Source organism: Polypterus senegalus, chromosome 2 (genome assembly GCF_016835505.1).
Source record: "Polypterus senegalus isolate Bchr_013 chromosome 2, ASM1683550v1, whole genome shotgun sequence".
In the NCBI taxonomy this organism is placed as follows: domain Eukaryota; kingdom Metazoa; phylum Chordata; class Cladistia; order Polypteriformes; family Polypteridae; genus Polypterus; species Polypterus senegalus.
Genome location: NC_053155.1, coordinates 140,465,771 through 140,485,034, shown reverse-complemented (window position 1 = coordinate 140,485,034; position 19,264 = coordinate 140,465,771). Strand labels below are relative to the sequence as shown.

Genomic DNA, 19,264 nt, shown 5'->3' with positions numbered 1-19,264 from the left:
GATTATAAAGATAAAATGAAATTACAGCTAGTTACTTCTGACAGAGAGAAATAAGCACCCCAGAGTGTCCTATCATAGATGTAATGTTTTCAAGCCATCTTTGCAGTTAAAGTTTTAGTATTTTTATAAAGTTTTTTTGTATGGTGGTTGTCAATGACATGATTAGAGTAAAGGTAATTATTCATTTTTATAAGTTAATCTTTGCCAGTGGTTGCTTAATTGATGACATTTAAATTAAGGAGTAAGCTTACTGATTTGTTCTACTTCCGGGAGAGGTCTTCCTGCTGGGCATGGGTATTGTTGGCATATACTTAAAAATTAAATCATGCTGGGTGATCATATATCCCAGTAAAAATCTAATTTAATGGGACAAGTATGGACCCTACAGACTTCATCTCAATTGAAGCAGCACATCTGGAAAATGCATGTTTAAATTACTTGTGCATTTTTCAGATTATTAAAATTATCGAAAGCACTTGTCAGCTGTAAGTACACTGGCACAAGAGAGTCTGTGGTGTTATGGGTCCTCGGCTCGCTGAGCAAAGGCCGTTTCTTTTTAAATAAATAATCACTGCACTCTGCGGTGTGGGCGTTTCTCGCCTAGTGCACAGGTGAGGGACTGCCCACATCCGTGATTGTTCCCGTGGCTAATGTGCTGCAGCTGCTATGGGCCCTCGCTGTATAAAAGAAGCGCGAGTCGGTTGGGAGGGGATGAAAAGGAGAGAACAAGAGAGGAAAGGGAGGTTACAGGGAGCGAGGAAGCAAGGCGGTGCATGAGAGAGACAGAGACACGCAGAGCGTGTGGGCGAGCAAACAAGCGCTTGTGGGCAGCTGCGAGGAAGCTGGGTGTTAGGCCTACACACAGGCGTTGGAGTTGATGTTGCTCCCGCTGAGCGCCAGGTAGCGGGAATGACCAGGGGAAGGCGACGGCGCGGGCGGAGGCGGGAGTCGGGAGGCTTGGTCGGGGAGTATCCAGTGTGAGCGTCCTGGCCGCTGGATTAAACCAAGTCCCGGGACTGGGATGAGTACCAGACCGAAGCCAGGGATCGGGAGGTCTCCAGTCTCGTGTGAATGGATGTAGGAAAAAAGGGCAGCTGCAGAGAGCATCTTGCCTGCTGCTAAGCCCAAGCGGGAGAAACAGGTGAGACGCTAACCGAAAAGAAGCACCAAGCTTGGCATTGTCGTTTGTTGAAAAGACTGCTTCCTGTAAAACGTTTTAACCTCTGGTTTTAAAGTATTGTTTTTTCTACTGTTTTAACCTCCACGTTTTATCGGATTATGTATTTATGGAACTATTTTTGAAGCACTGCACTTTATTGAACACTGTTTTTGTTGATTGTCTTTTTAATAAAAGCACTATGCACCTTTTTGAACCATCCCCTTGCTCCAATGTTGTCTCACTGTCTAGCTCACCTCGGTTATATCTATCCACGGTGTTGGGTTCAAGGGCTTCCGAACAGTGATGGGAGCGTGGAGCCGAACCCGCATCGTCACAGAGTCATGTAGAATTAATATTCATAACCAGGTTTCTTTAAATTCAGAGAAGTGTTTTATCATTTCATATCATTTAATTTTTGACAGTGTTTTACTAGAGATGAAATAGTTTGTTCAAGTGTGTTATAAACAAAAGGTGCTGAACATTTAAAATGACACAAGTTAGATGAGACACAGGTTTAGGCTCACTGTTTTAGTACAGTGTTAACCTTTGTATAATGAAATCCTAACAGATAGGGACCAGTGCTATCAAATACAAGAAGTCCACATAGGACATCGAGAAAAAAGGATAAAGTTGATCATATAAAGGATCACAATTGGAAATATGTAGGGTAAGAATGAACATCTAGTAGGATGAACCTAACTGAGTTAAAGTTATGATGAAAGGAACATGATGCACTGATTAATCACATGTTGAGTAAATTCAGTGAAATTGTGTTTGCTGTAGTATTTGGAAAGTGTGCTATCATCTGCTGTCACCTTTTTATTTATTACTTCTTTTCAGTCCACAGTAATTGGGGGAGTGACTGCCCATTTTAATACCAAGTGCTGTGTTAATACTGTAGGTCTGTACTCCTAACTACTTTGAAAATTGTAGATTTAAATTGTTCGTATTATTCTTGTGCTAGATACGTTCTGACTCAAAATATGAATATGTGCTTTTTTTGGTTATTCCTTAGGTTATGTGAAGTTTTAAATTTAGATCCTCGCCACGTCCTGATTGCAGAAGTAATTTTTACAAATATTGGAGGAGCTTCCACAGCTGTAGGAGATCCACCAAATGTGATTATAGTTTCAAATCAGCATCTGAGGAAGCAAGTAAGCAAATTTTGTTACTTAAGAAATTTTTTTATGTGCTAAAATGTTTACTTTGCACAGCAAATCATTTTATCCAGGATAATATGAATTATGCTGCTCTAGCAGTGTTTAAAAAGTGTAAAACATGATTACAGCTAATCCTATTGTTTGTTGCAGAAATTCTTTTTGTATCATAGCTGTTGCATCTACTCAAACACACACACACAATAATAATTAGTAGTGAAAGAACTCTGAGTAACATATCTAGGATATTTAAATTCCTAAATTTAAAGTCGGGCATAGCAGTGAAGTAAAATAAATCTGAAGTACAAACAAAGTTAGAGATTCCAATTCTACTTTTCTGTGTTCAGAATATATGGATGTGATCAGAGTTCATGTGAAGCACTTTTTTAAGATGATGCAGCAACATGACAAATGTATATCTCAGCAGTTGTTTTTGAATAAATTGTTTTAAAGGATGGCATAGGCTGTTAAAGTGTGGTAGTGTTTAATTTCCATTTTCAGTGCTCTTTTAATTCAAGATGAATTAATGATGTTTTTAACTAAACTCTGTATTTTAACTGTATATGGAGTCATTTAATAAAGAACCATGCACAATACAGTCCCCTGGGGTTTATTTGATTAAAGCCCCTACTCTTTTGTTAAAGTCAAGAGTATAATCTCTTTAGAAGACAAGCCTAAACCACATGAAAGCAGTACATAAATTTATTTACTTTGACATTTTAGTGAGTTGACATTTTGCATGACACAAACAAAAATAACAAAAACATAAGCAAAAACAGAACGGTAGACGACATGACACACACTGGCGCCATCCATATGCATCCTTTGGTCCTGGAAAGGTAACAAAGTACATGAGGTCAAATTTTCTTGTACGTGTACCTGTGTTCCAGAAGTCTAAGGGGCAGGCAGCTGAGTGTATGGCCAATAAAGAGCTAGTCCTGACTCTAGGAGCACATTTAGGATGCTAAATAATCTCCATTCCAGCAGTTGCCAGTATAAGACTACAAGTGTGAAAACCTGGGCGTAGGTTGCCTTTTCTAGAGTGAGCCTGTCATCTCCCCGACAATTCTCAGGTTTTCATATTGTCCCAAGTGGAAACACATAAGGCAGGGGTTTTAGTTCAGTCCTATTCACCCTGGGCTGCAGGTTTTCATCACAATTCATTTCTTTCTCTTATTACACCTCCTTTAATTATTTAAGCAGTCTTGTGGTTTTTTTTTTTTGGTTTTTTTTTGTGCAGTCCAGAAATTACTAACTGGTTACACCAAATTATTTCAGGATAAAGCAAGCATTTATGTATGTTTAGGCTGGGATGAATTCATTCTTACTGTTATCATATTTTTTTAATGTTCAGGTTATATGTCATTTATTAATAAGTGGGTAACTAAAGTAGCTGCATCATTTTATCATTCAAAATTCTTGATACCTGTTTCTGCTCCACTCTTGTATCTTGAATTATTATTTAGATACAATTAACCGAGCAAAATAAACATGTGAATTAAAAATAACAAAACATACTTACTTAATCCTCACACTGTGTTATTATTCAGAATGCGCTAAGAAAAAAGGTAAAATTGACTCCCCAATAGGGAAATTGGCTGGGACGAAAACCACCAGCCACTGGGAGGTTTGGATGTTGTTGGCACAATATTACCTTTCCTGTCCGTCACCGGACTGTGATCCAGGATGACATGGGGGTGTTTCCAGCTGTGCAAAGCTCCAGGGCCAAAATGTCATGCTCTATAGTAAAACCCCATTGTTAATTACCTTTGTCCTAGTTTACAGCAGGGAGTGACACATGAGGCTTGAATGCTCCAAAAATTTGCCATTTATTTTTCATTTACATGGTGCTTCTTTTAGCTCAACTAAGAACATAATATCAGAAAGAATCAACCAACCACTGACAAATATAACTGGGCTCTTGACCCATCACATTACTTAAACTTCACCCATATCCCTCCTTCAGAATGATCTGGTTGTTGGAATGAGTAAAACAGCAAGTCTAATACTAACCCCACTCTTAATGGCGATTAAACAGTACCATTCCAGCACTAAGAAAACATGAACCTACTGTAAGTAACATATATAAATTTCTATATTGCACAACACTTCCAGTTAATCCAAAAATGTAATTTCTCTCTCTGCATTAGAGTACATTTCACAATAAGAACATAACTTTTGGAAAACTTTTTAACAATTTAGTTTAGTGGTCCATACATTCACCAAATTTGTTTGGAGGGCTGCTACTTCATCTTTCATTGAGTTCTTTAACTACTTTAAAGGAGAGTTAAAGCAACTCTTCCATGCTTTGCTGTCCAGCTTTACCCCTACTATTGGAGTGCCTGCATTCACTGATGGAACCAGAAGTGGCTTCCAGAGGAGAATGAGTTGGGGTTAATAGTCTCAGTCATGTTATTATCAAGGTCCACATCTCTTTCATTCACTCCTCAAGGATAAGATTCTTAAACAGTAGTGATAAACTGAAATCTTGTTCTGCTATGTCTATATCTGTTTTAGGTAGTGGTATTTCCATGTTTCTGCACTTTGAAAGACCCAGTCGGTGTGTGAATGGTAAGGTTTCAGTTTCTCATGATGCACCACCTTCCACTTTGTTTTTGGGCCTTTCTAATACATCAGGTCATTGAAATGACCAAGAACAAAATATGGCCTTTCATAAGATGGAAAAAACTTCCTCACTTTACTCCTTCAGATTCCTTTCACTAAATGCAAGATGGTGCCCCAAATCTTGTACTGAACTTTACATACATTCTTGTCATATTGTTTCTTAGCACACACAACAGACTGCCTGAGAGCATCTCTTACAATTTAATGTGCAAGCTCTAGTCTTTTTTTGAGCTGAATTGCATGCCTTGGAAGGGTTTGGTTATGATCATGGTCTATGGTTAAGCCAGGAACAAAGTCAATAGGTTCCGTTACTTCTTATCCAAGTAGCATCATATTGGGTGTAAAACTAGTCAAACTGTGTTTTGTGACACCGTAAGCCATTACTGCATATAGGGTCACGTGGTCCCAGTCCCAGTGGCAACACTCAGCTGTGGTAGCAAGGATTTTCTGTAAAGTGGCATTTAATTGTTCTACTTGTCCATATGATTTGGGACAGAATGATGTGTGTGTGTGTGTGTGTGTGTGTGGTATATCTTCTCAATTCCTAATAACTCACACATTCGTTGGAATACCTCGGATTCAGAATTGGAACCCTGGTCACTGGTGTAGACTGTATGGCACTCCATAACCGCACACTCTGCAGTAAATACTTTAACTGTAGCAGTTTGACCATTTGGTAGGGAGTAAGCTTCTACCTTTGTAAAATCTTGTACAACCGGAATATAACAGAAATGTATTGCAGTTTCGTTCATTAAATCAATGGCCACACTTTACATTGATGCTCCTACTTGAACAGTCCCCATAGGTGCTTGAGACCTCTTATATAGTTGTGCCTTAGCTGCAGTTAATACAGTCGTTGCCAAAAGTTTTGAGAATGACACAAGTATTGATTTTCACAAAGTTTGCTGCTTCAGTGACAAAGACTATACATGTGCGAGAGCAGAGTGCAATGTCTTCCCTCATCTGGTACCAATAATATCTGAGCTGCAAGCATTCTAGAGTTCTTTCCACTCCAAAGTGACCCCACCTGGACCATGAGCATTTGCTTAAGTACAGGGTGATCCAGATCTAATTATGCAGATCCAGATTGGCTGGATGACTTTGATTTATGCGGTGACGATTCCGGTTCAGCTCGAAGACAATTCATGTCGTCGGTTTGCACACTTCTCGATGGTCCGGGATATTTTGGGTGAATTTCTGTGTAATAAACTTAAGTTATAGCATAATGAAAATTGGATAATTAGGTCTGGACCACCCTATACATTTGTGTGAAGCTCATGGGGCAAAACAATCGGAAGATAGAATATAGTGCTTTTAGTGTAGTAAAAATGCCCCAGGACAATAACTTCCCTGATATACAACTTTTTCCACTGACTCTAGTATGTTTTGGTATTAGGGCTGTGCTGTAAAACTTCCATCCATGCATGGGACCCTTTTTCTTTGTCTATCCACACCAACACCAGGGCAATGTCAGGGTCTGCCACGTGGGCAGCATGTAATTGTTCAGTTGTCCAACCGTGAAACAAAACTGGGTTGTTGGATCCCATTAGGTGAATCTTCTTTATACCCTTTCCAGATAATTTCATACCATTGTTTCCTGAAGTGACAGAATGTTGTACCCCCTTCCCCTGAGAAATCTCTGGGCCTATAGTCATGGAGTCATTTTTTCCTTGGCTGTCATTCAGATAGCATTGCACAGCTTGGTGCAGGCAATTTTTAACCAATTAAGATTCTAGGACCTTACAGATATTATGACAGGGTCTTTTGGGATAAGACATCAGTATTTAAGCGTTGTTATTCAGGTTGAAAGATTACACAGAAATCATATATAGCACGTTTCTCAAGCCATCTTGCCAGCTGGCCCTCAGGATCCTTCAACTGCATGATTCAGTGCAGGCTGCTATGATCGGAAGGCACTACGACAGATCTTCCTAGCATGTACTGGCAGAAATAAGAAATGAACTCCATAACAGCCAACAGTTCACTTGTTGTGCTGTATTAGTTTTGCTTTGTTGAAGACAATCTACTCCCATAGACTAACACCTTTTCTTCTCCATTCTGCATGTGGGAAAGGACAGCCTCAATTTCACAGGCACTAGCCTCAGTGTCAAGAATAAGATCGATATGATCAAGGGAATATCCTAGAAATGGAATGTTAATAAACTCTTTAGATTCACAAATGCCTCTTGACATTTTTCATTCCAATGAAAATGGGTATATATTTTAGTGAGTGCATGCAGGTAAGCCGCCTGTCAGCAAAACAAGCACTACTTAGCTGGTTTCAGCATTAAATTGGCCTGCAGCAGCACATTGTCCATATACACTAGATGGGTCTTCTACTGCATGCCAGCCAGAACATGGTCCATTAGTCTCTGCAATGATGCAGGGGCGTTGCACAAACCAAATGGCATGACATTCCATTAAAAGAGGCTTTTCTGCTGCAGAAAGCTGCTGCCTTGCATTCTCTGAGCATTTAACTCTATCTGCCAATATTCTGTGGCCAAATCAAAGGTGCTAAACCCTAAGGCTGTTGACAGTGTATCTAGGATGTCTTGGATGTGGGGCAATGCATATGTATCTTTGATAATGCGCTCATTCAAAGCTCTATAATCAACACAGATGTGTTTTGTCTGATCCTTTTTATGGACCATGGCTATTGGCATGGCTCAACTACTCTTGCTATGTTGGGCGAGTCCAGCTTACAGGCTTTGTTGTTTCTGTTGGTCAACATTGATTTGCTTATCCTGTGCCATATGGCATGGTGGTTGCTTCACAGGAGGACCAGGCTGGTTTGTCCGAAGTCGTCATGTCCTGTTGAAAAGAAGTCTCAATACTGTTGCAGAAGCCGAGCTAGGCAATTCAATACACCATTCAAATTTTCTTGGGTGGATCAAGTAGTACTAGGGTGATGTACCGTGTTAGGCAATATGAATGTAGAGAAAATCCAAGCAAAATGACTCCTTTTATTGGTTAACTTAAAAGATTACAAGCTTTACTTTTAAGATTATGCAAACTTTCAAGGCAACTCGTGCCCCTTCTTCAGGCAAGATGTAATACAGAAACTGGAGTTCCTTGTGTTTATATACACTCTAGGACAAGAAACAACATTGGTAAATCTTCGTGGATCAAGTAAAGATCTCTCATTTTCCTAGAATACACTTGTGTAGGTATATGTACTGTGTGTGAGTGTGTGTATATATTAATACAAAATGGACAGGCCCAGAAGTCCCCCCTCAGAGTAATAGGTCTTCTCTAAGGCAACATGGACAACAGGTTTAGTTAGGGTAGGATAGATTTAATTATAGTTTTTATTTTATTTATTTGCCAGCTGCCTTAATTTTTGAAAGGGGGGGAAATCCCCTGATCTATTTTAATAACGTATTACATCTGTTAAGGTTGGAGAGAGCCCAATGTCCACTCGATAAACTCTTCCTGAACAGTTAATTATACAAGTTTCCGACTGCCACCAAAACTATTCCCTCACAGCTATGTTTACGAAGTATTGCCTGCCACTGCATTTTAATATGAAAAGCCTTTTGTCAAAAATTTTTTTTCAATGTGTTGTGCTGCACCTTGCACAAGATAAAAACCACATTTTTGACTGCAGAAGGCAGAAATTGAGGGAGAATAGTTTATGAATGCATTTATTGGGTAGCAGAGACCTGAATATGTAGAGTGATTCCTAGTGTATTGTTTAAGCTTATGTCTATTAAATGAACTGGAAAAAGAATTTAACATTTTTTTATTTGGTTGTGATTTTGATAGCTTACCAATGACTTAAACTGGAATGCTTGCAAAAAAGAACTTTACACTCCTTGATGGAGTTTAAGGAAATTTGAAAGTGAAGACGTTGAATTGTGTTCTGAACATTGTGCACAATCACTAAGGTGATGTAGGAAATATTGCTGAAAAAAATATATATATATATATTGGATTTCCTGAAAGGTTTTAACAGGTTATTCACTTGTATTATAGTTTTTGATGTTTGACTTCTCTGTTTTACATTTTTCAAATACAAAACATTTTCATTATTTGTTTTTTCAAATGTTTTTATAAATTATGGAAATCTGTATTGTTGTCCGCATATTGATCTGGCAAAATTTTACACTGGATGTCCTTCCTGATGTAACCCTCCCCATTTATCCGGGCTTGGGACCGGCACAAAGAAACACACTGGTTTCTGCATCCCCTGTGGCTGGGTTTGTACAGTACGTTTTTATAAATTATAATCCTGTTAATTCAGACCATAAAGCCAATATGGGGAAAGATTGATTCTGAATGAAACTTATGAACATTAACTCTAGTTTTGTGATATAATCGACGACTTAAAGTTATGTGGTGGTGTACTTCCAGACGACAAAAAAATGAGAAGCAACAATAAAATTAATTTATTCCCCAATGAGATATTGATACACAAATACTTGTCATAGAAAGGAAAATAGTTTTGATTGACATTTTAACTGTAAACAACTTTTGCCAGCATTTTGGTAGTGCATTTTAACATGGATGCTTGGTACCCTTGTGATTATATTTATGTCAGGTTTTATTTATTTACTAGTTACTTTTGCTTGCAATTTAAAATATGATTTTATTCAGTTTCATTACCTATGCCCCTTCCAGGTAAATCTGAAGGATAACTTCAAATCTTGTTTTCCTAGTGAACAGCTAAGGTCCTTTTACCAAATGTGCATGTATTTTGAGTAGTATTTGTATGTGCACACCGTTTATCTTTACTATTAGATTGTTTTTAGTCATGTTCTATAATCAGAATACCCATTCCTAATTCATTTGGTAACTTGTAATCATCCTTGTGATTCTTGTTGTAAATGGGAATTTTGGTGAAAATACCTCTTACACAGTAATGAATGGATAACTCCAGAAACCTAATGAAAATAACTACAGGCATGTGTGTTGCATAAGTGAAGCATGACATTCGAAATTCAAAGTCCAGGGAAAAAAAAAAGTGAGCACTGACATATTCCTGGGGCTCTAATGGGGAATTTGATTGCAGGGTATTTTAATCATAACTAACTGTAATGCTTATTTCTTCCATTCATTATTTATAATGCTCCATTTGCTATGGCGTGCGTGGGTTGCTTCATAATAATCGGCATCAGAAATGCACTTTTGAAAAGCAGTACAAGTGAACAATTGCTTAAATGCTTCTGTAGATGCATTTTCATTTGACCAAAAAAGTCCTTTAATATAATGTACTCTAATAAAAAGAAAAATGTAGTTTAGTAATTGCTTAATTAATCAGAAGTTGTACTTTGCCTTAATTTTCTTGCATTCCGGTAATGAGTGTTAAATGTTTCGTAAGAGTGCAAGGGCCTCAGAGAGCAACATTTGAACAGATACTCCCTTTACCAGAAATATGGACCTTGGAAATAAATTAAAAGAAACCAACATTCCGCCATGGACACTTACAATGTTACGTATTTAACATTAATAACTAGTCATATGCACACGCAGCTTAAAATCAAAATGGGTAAGCATCATAGTAAAGGTATCCATTTTAAATATGGAGTGGCTCAGGGAAGGCAGTCAGAATTCAGATGAAATTTTTAACCATTTACGCTCAATTATTGAAATGTAAATTAATGCATGAAGTCCCATGTTGTGGTGCATCCTAATGAAATGATTAATGATATGAATAATTAACACAACTCAAAATAACAAATGGAAATCTGCAGGACACTAACACAGGATTTTGCAACAAATCAGAGATACGAAATTACTATGAAATTAGGTAACTCTTTGAACTATATGTCTTTATTATTACAGTAGTTAAAATAATAATGGGACAACTAGACACATACAGGTAAGCTGCACTACAGTGCAGGCACTTCCCTCTACCCACAGATTACATCTTTGGAGAAATTAAATAAACATCAGCATGTTCAATACATGGATGTCCATTGGTGGTTGCAAGGAAGATGGAAAGACCTGGTGGAGACCAATGAATGTAGAAGTAGAGAATAGTAGAGGAGCACGTGGACAGGCAAGTAAGATTAGAACAAGAACAAATCACAGGGACACTGAAGGTTTGTTGTTTTGGTGGCACGACCGCTTTACAGCAGAGTACCTCAGCCATAGGATAACAGAATAGGTATGGGGCATGGTAGCAAGCCTTTGTTGGTGGAATCCAGTCCATGGGGTGTTGTGCTTATTGTCATCTCCCTTATGCTGTGCAAGGACCTTTAGAAGCTTTTTAGAAGAGCCTCAAACCACCAGCTCTTAGGCAGCCCACCAGTTTTGCTAGGTCAGCAATATTGGTGAAGGCTTTGGCTGAAGCTATGGACTTCAAGCTGTTGCTATAGGATGGAGGACTGGTGCACCCTTTACCGGGGGAGTAGAATCCCATGGCCTCATCAGTTACATTCAATTTACAGCAAGTAACTACAGTATGTTTCCCCAAGATAGTAAAGTCATCTATCTGGTGCTATGGAGAAAGAAGCCATGTCCAGAGGTTTTGTCTGGTAAATGGAAAACCTGTAGCGAAGACATCAGTGACAGCAGAATCTGCTCAATCGCCTGTGACAGTGAAGTCTACTTGTCAGTTGAGACTACTGCATTGTGCATACTTCAGTTGTGATCCATATCAACAAGGTGGCCACAATAACCTTTGATAGATACTGTAGATAGATAGATAGCTTTGTGAAGGTTTTGAAATTTTAGTTTTCAGGAAGGCTTTAACATCCAGATACCGTGACCAAAGGAGGGTTCTTTTCATTCCCTTTCTCCATGTATTACACCCAATGACTATCTAGAGCAGAGAGAGTGGAGTGGAGTGGAGTGGTGGGGCACCAAGCAGAATCAGAAAACCAGAGTATGAGCAGAGTGGTGGTGTTGACAGCTGGGTCCCGTCAAACAGTGCTGGAGTGGAACAAAGGCAGGCTCCAGCTGTAGTCTGTGGTTCTCCAGACAGTCAACACAGACTGTTGGTATGGTCATGCATCTAGGAACTGCAAGGAGTAATTGAACAGATGACCTCAAAATTCTCATTCCCAGGAGGGGATGAAAGAGATTGCAGATGTATTTAGGCGTGATGCCATGCAAGGCCTTATAAACAAACAAAACTTTGAAGTCAATCCAAAATCTCACCAGAAAGTAATAGAGGGAGGCCAATATGGGTGAGGTATGCTCTCTTTTACTGGTGATAGTCAGAAATCTAGTTGCTGCATTCTGTACTGACTGAATGTGCAACAGGGTAGATTTGTGCAATCCCATAGTGACCACAAATAAGTATTAATGCAATATATAGCATATGAAAGAATAGTTAATAAGCAGGTTATGTATATGAATGAAAAATGTACTGATTAGACAGATCACAGTAAGGTTTTGAATATTGATAGATTTTCATTGCTGCCTTGAAAATGGCAGCAGAATGAGCAGTACATGTTATGCTGAATCACCTGGAGGTGGAACCTGATCCAATTAAAGATGGAGCTGGGGAGCATGAGGACATCCAGGGATACTGTACATGTGGTGTTTTGGTGGCTGCAGAAGTAGTATATAAAATAACCTTTATACCTGAAAACCCCTTGTGTGTGGCATCCTCTTTTATGGAGCCTGTTACACTTTTTTTAAATTTAATATTGCATAGTAACATTTAATTTAGGAATATTTCCAGAGGATGTAAATCTTATTTCTAAAGCATTAATAGCATTTGATTGATTTGATTCTGAAGTTGAAACATAATTGAAAGAGACAATTTTAAAATGTACTAAAGCATGATGCTCCGTATCCGCTATGACCAGTGAACCTAAAGGACAGGTAAGAATGAAACAGTAGTGGAAAACTGTTTTTAAAAAAAAAAAAAAAAACCTAGAAAGGAATTTTATGTGATAGAAAATGTAAAAAAAAAATTAACAATTTGAAATCCTAACTTGAAGTCTAAAAGTTAGAGTCTTGTACTTTGACTGGAGAATGAACTCTTAATAAGGATTGTTTTTCTAATCTTGCCATGACTTAACATGCTTGGATGGAACATTTTAAAAAAAAAAAAAAAATCTATATAAACACCATTAATGTGATCTAACAGTAGATAATGTCTAACTTTCAAGTCATTGGTTCTTATACCAAGGTAAAAGTGTGCATAGTAATAAGGTACAAGGTGGTCATCATGCATCAGAAAGGTCGCTCCCAAGTTATAACCCATCAATCACTTTGCTCCATTATTTGTATAAAGCACACTCTCAACACGAAGCAAAGTATGTAAGTTGGCATAATAAATATGAACAAATATTTTTTTAGTGTCCACTTATTTTCATTTTTTAGAATGTCACCAAATTTCAATCAAATCCATCAAGGCATTTTTGAGATTTTGGGATATTTAGTTTTTTGGGGGGTTAGTTACCACTAACACTTATAACCTGCAAAATGTAAACTTCAGCTGAATCAAATATTTTGATGGAATTTAATGTCCAGTCTTGGTTACAGTATTTCTACTAGTACTTGTCAGCATTCATAAAGTCTTTACTTAATAAAAACAAAGCAGTAATTAATTTTTTTTTTCCAAATTTTCTTTGACCTGTATAAAACTCAAAAACAGTAAAATGCGAGAGGACATTCAGTTCCATGTCAATTTTTTTTTTTTTTAATACATGCCTAGACCCAAAAGAGACTTGCAGCTAAGTGTGGGTTAAGGTTTTCCACTTTGCAAAAGGCTGTGTTATTAAATAATCAAACAGTTTAACATTTCTCACCTTATTGCTAGGGAATTTAGTGCTTTCATCCTATTTAGTGCATAACTTTATTAACAGATACAAGGAATCTAGAGAAACTGCTGTGCAGAAAGGGTAAGGTCAAAGATACATTTGCTTAAAAAAGCAGAATGGAAATTCTATTCTAAAACTGAGTGATCATAATTAATTTTCTTTAGTTGGGGCTTGAAAACTTCAGTTTTCAAAACATTTCATTTCTACAAACTAATTTCCTATGTCCACTATACAGTTGATTAAAGCACTCTGAGACTCCTTTTAAATGCCTACAAGGATTAGATCAGTGGTGCAGCTGGACTGTTTAATTTGGGAAGCTACTCTGTGAAGTTGAAGCATTTGCATAGTAGCATTAAGAGATGGAAAGCTCAAAATACAAGGGGTATCATGCATCCAGTATCCCTTGTCATTATGTTACATTCTGAGTTACTGGTTATATTTCTTAGTAAAAGTTTGATAAGACACTACCCACTTTTTAAGGATTATCAGAAAATACAGTAGTCCTCAAAACCAGATAACATTGGAGAACTGTGCAGATTCAGTGATTTTGGGGAATACAGGGACATTGTACACTGTTCACAGTATGGTTTTATCTGGATCTAGCCTATAAAGCAGATATACTCACAACTGATTTAAGGTGGTAGATGAAAAGTGGAAAAATTCACAAGGGCAAATTCAAATAGCTGCTGTTAAAATAAATATTAAGTAATGATAAATACAACAAATGAGCCCCTCACTTAAGCGTAAGTGGTGAGTGCATGAGGAGTTAGCAAGCACATGTGTCCATCATGTAAAGTGTTGCTTAGCAACAACATTTCCCTTGAATCCATGTACTGTAGCTGGCTAGCTAAATCTATAGCCTGCAAGAAAACCTTTCACAACAGAAATACATTATCAAATGGTTAAAGTCAAATCTACCAAAACATAAATATAACTGTTCATGGCTAACCACTAGGGACCTAAAAAGGTGGATGTCTGTGAAAACATATCAGTGGCTATTAAGTTTAAGCAAAATGAGCCAAATTAAATATCTATGTCAGTTTGTAATAGAGCATTTATTTTTACAAATTTTAACTACTGTCCTCTCAAATTATTATTTTTTTTTGGCTCAGTAGTTTTGTCTCCTTTTTTCCCATCCACTAAAATATCCACCAAATTAGTATAGATATAACTCTAAATCTGCTACTAATCTACCAGTTAAGCCAGTTTAGTCTTATTTAAAGTTAGAAATGTATGTATAATCTGAAATCTGTGTTCCTTGTTTAAACACAGATGTTCTTAGTCCTTTGTAAACAGTGGCTTTATGATCAGGGTCAACAGCCAAACAACCAATTTTATAGTGCTTTTGATTAGTTGTGAATGCTGGGACAATCTTTAATACAGCATATACAGTATAACATCATTGACTTGTGCAACACGGTTACTGGGCTAACACAATTGTAATACACTGACAAATATATAGCTGAATTGTATGATACTAGTTAAGAAAAAACACAGCAGATGCAAGAAATGCACCACTGTAGTCGCCAAAAGGATATTAGACGTGTGCAGCAACATGCTTGAATTCTTTAGCCGCCTTTATATGTATTTTTTTTTCTTAAGTGACACACTTCTTGAAGCAATGACCTCAATTTGAGCAGATGATTAATGTGTGCAATTAACGCATTAAAAATTATGTTTTAACGCATCACTTAAATGCATTAATTAAATCTGGGTAATGTGACTGCCCTTCACTCATAGAGTGGTGAACCTGTCTGCCGCTACGTTATAGAATTCCTGCCGCTACGTTATAGAATTCCTGCCTCTACAATGGCCAGTCATGTCCTCTTTAACTTTGTTGATTTTATCACTTAAGTCACTCGTCTGCTAGTCAAACGCACAACGTCTTTTCTGAGTTTACTAAACTCCAGTGAACTGCGACTGTTGACACAGTGTTTGAGGCAGCAGGATTGGTGGAACACAGGCTGTCAGAACATGAAGCACGTGAAGGAAAAATGCTGATTGTTGTCATGTTAATGGTAACTTTTCAGAAGTGACTGCACTCTTCAGTAGATTACAGTTCTGGCGAGAGTGAAGTATGCAAAGGTGATGACTTTTGTTTAAACTGTAAACTCTGACTCCTGTAATCGATATGCATGGAGTAGTGTGCTTTGGATGACTTTCAAAGCTGCCATTCACTGATCTCCAGGGCACAAAACAGTTATCAGATATTGGGAAAATACTTGGGTGCCAGAGTAATGGTTCCCTGATCTCTCTCTCTCTCTCTCTCTCTCTCTTTTACAAAAATGGTGGGTGAAGAGTCAATTTTTTTTTTTTAAATAAAAGTTAAAGCTTTGACATTGCACTCTCTCATCCTAACTAATATATATGTACTGTATATAATAATAATATGGTGGCACAGAGGTGCCGTCCTAAGGATCAGGGTTCATGTCCTGGGTGTTCCCTTTGTGTAGTTTGTTTGTTCTGCCAATTTCTGCATGGGTTTGCATCAGTTTCCTGCCACAGTCCACAAACATACATTTTAGGTGGATTGGCAATGCTAAATTTGTGTCTGTGTGAGTGTGTGGTTTATGTGTTCAACCTGTGATGTACTGGCATCCTGTCCAGATGTTGTACCTATCTTGTGCAAAATAATTGTTGGGATAGACTCCAGCTGTTCCGTGACTCTGCCCTGGATAAGCAGGTCAGTCTTTGGAGTTGCCAACACCCCTTAACAAAAAAATGTTCCTACATTACTGGCCCCTGATGCCTCTCTTCTCTTCTGCAAAAACTGTTCTTTACCAATACAGATTTTATCAGCAAATTGACTTGGTCTATTTCAGTGGTAGGAGCTACAAGAGGACAAAACCCTGTCCTGGCTAAGTTAGCTCAAAAAATATTTAGCATCCCCTGCCTCTACTGTCCCTTTAAAAGTTTGTGATTTTTTTTTTTTTCTTTCATGCATCAGTTAATAAAAAAAAAAAAAGCAAACAAACATCCCTTAAACTGACCAGTTTACATTTTTTATTTTCACATAATTGTACAGACCACATTATTGACGGAACTTAACCAATCAAAATGATAGAATAATTTGCACTGTGATGTGGTACAAAATAAAAACAATTGAGCTGTTAACTGATTAATGTTTCACTGCTTATTCACTTGTTTCTGTTACATAAAACTATCAGTCTTCTTCTTTCTGCTGCTCCCATTAGCGGTTGCCACAGTGGATCATCTTCTTCCATATCTTTCTGTCCTCTGCATCTTGCTCTGTTACACCCATCACCTGCATGTCCACTCTCACCACATCCATAAACCTTCTCTTAGGCCTTCCTCTTTTCCTCTTCCCTGGCAGCTCTATCCTTAGCATCCTTCTCCCAATATACTTAGCATCTCTCCTCTGCACATGTCCAAACCAATGCAATCTCGCCTCTCTGACTTTGTTTCCCAACCGTCCAACTTGAGATGACCCTCTAATGTACTCATTTCTAATCCTGTCCATCCTCGTCTCACCCAATGCAAATCATAGCATCTTTAGCTCTGTCTCCTGCTTTCTTATCAGTGCCACCATCTTAGCTGGTCTCATTGCCATCCTGTAGACCTTCCCTTTCACTCTTGCTGATATCCGTCCGTCACAAATTCCACCCTGCCTGTACTCATGCCTAGGCAAGTGGTTAATACAACTATTTTATATTAAGAAGTAATCATTAAGCGATTTCTCCTTTTACATAAAAAATATTGAAATGCTTGAAGGAAAATATGTAAAATTTTGATTACATCCCAATTTTGATTTAAACTTTTTCATTGTGTTATTATTTTTTTAAATGAACAGTAGCCCATTTATAGGTGTGTATGAATGTACAGTATGTAATTGTATTTTCAAACTACTTAATGCACCCCAATATTTTTATCATGGCAATTACAATTGTGTCCTTGAGATAAAATCTCCAAAGTGAAGAAAGTACTCTTAAAAAAAAAAAAAAATCAGTGCTTTAATTGTAATGACAGTATAACCTTTTTAAATCTCCTAGTCTTTTTTTTTTTTTTCTCCTCACCTTAATTACCCACTCTCTCTCAAGCAATATACTAAACTCTCATTTAAAGATAAGGGATGGGCAAAACTTGTCCTTGAGAACTTTACAATCGTCTCAATTCTGCTTTTGCTAGCTTGTTAATCAAATGTGAAATTCTTCCTTCAAGCATAGTACTTGCTTAATTAGATATACTTTTCTGCTCAACAATGAGGAACATTTATTTAACTATTATGTGAAATGTATATAAGTATGTGCTTTCTTTTTTGATGTGGACTGCTTGCTTGTTTTCATAAAGTAAATACAGTATGATGACCTTGTATTCACAACATGACCTGAGAATGCATTATCATTTATGCATGCAACACTTCAAATAATGTATATTGGCTTAAGAGTTTTTTAAAAGAACTATAGATCAAGTACTGAGTAGGACTGCATGCAATTCTCAGTATTTATTAAGCTACAGTATGTCTCTTTGAAAACATAAAAACCAATATTGTCAGCTAAGTTAAGGAATGCTAATTTTAATCTAGTTCCATTAGAGACCTGAACTACAAACCAGTAAATATGCAATTTAGGATACAATTCATTATTAAGGATATACACAAAAAGCAGCTTGGAGTAATTAACAAATAGTAACTTAAGAATGCATCAGGGTTTTCTAGATGTTGCCTAAGAAAAACTAAGTTAATATACTGTATATGAATCACTGAAATTGGAAAGAACAAAACTATTAACATAAGAGAAACAAATATTAGAGTTCTTTGTGCATCTGATAAAAGCATGACAGGCAGTGTGAGGGGAAATAATACAGTGGATCCAGTCCCCTTCCATTTTTGTACACCTAATTGTGACATAGATTTAAGTTTAAATTGATAAATTTGCCATTTTTGCCCATCATTCTATTCTATTCATGTAATAACCCATAATGAGAAACAGAAAATCTGTTTTAATAAGGTTTTGGAGCTTTAAAAAAAAAAAAAAAAAAGTGCAAAATCTTTCTCTTTCATTTATGTAATTATTCAAACTCTGTTTAATTATTTTGGATGTGTCTAGAACCTGATTGGAGACTACCTGTGGCAGATTGAATGGACACAGTTCAGAAAGCCACACCCTTGTGTATGTAAGGTACCACAATTTGGATTTTATGGGTACTGGTCTGACATGCAGTGCAAAGAACTCGCTATAAACCTGTGTGATCAAATTATGGTTGAGACATAAATCAGGGAAAGGTATATAACCATTTCTAAAACTTTGAATGTTCCTAGTGGAAGAATGGGCTCAATAATTGTGAAATTAAAGAAGAGTAACCAGACTAGAATGGCCTTAGTCAGGGAGGTGACCGAGAATCCAATGGTTATAAAGCAGTTTGCAAAGTCATCCACTGAAATGAGAGAATCTGCTGGAATTCTGATTATCTCAGCAGTACTCCATCAATCAAGTGTGTATGATAGATTGGCTAGACGAAGGCCATTCTTGTGTAAAAAGCATATGACTCTTTGAGCAGAACTCCAAGCGTGTCTGTCAAAGACCAGGCTTTGCTCATCACCTGCATGCTACCATTTGAACAGTGAAGCATGACTGTGTCAGCAA

General features: G+C 37.3%; 1 protein-coding gene across 2 annotated transcripts in view; it reads left to right on the top strand.

The window, feature by feature from the left end:
* The window catches only part of oca2 (oculocutaneous albinism II), a 313,977-nt gene that overhangs the window by 122,778 nt on the left and 171,935 nt on the right, over positions 1 to 19,264 (top strand). For both annotated transcript variants that reach the window (XM_039744702.1, XM_039744701.1), the window contains exon 14: positions 2,175 to 2,313. In XM_039744702.1, coding sequence (XP_039600636.1) covers positions 2,175 to 2,313 — 139 coding nt within the window. The remainder of the gene's footprint in view (positions 1 to 2,174; positions 2,314 to 19,264) is intronic.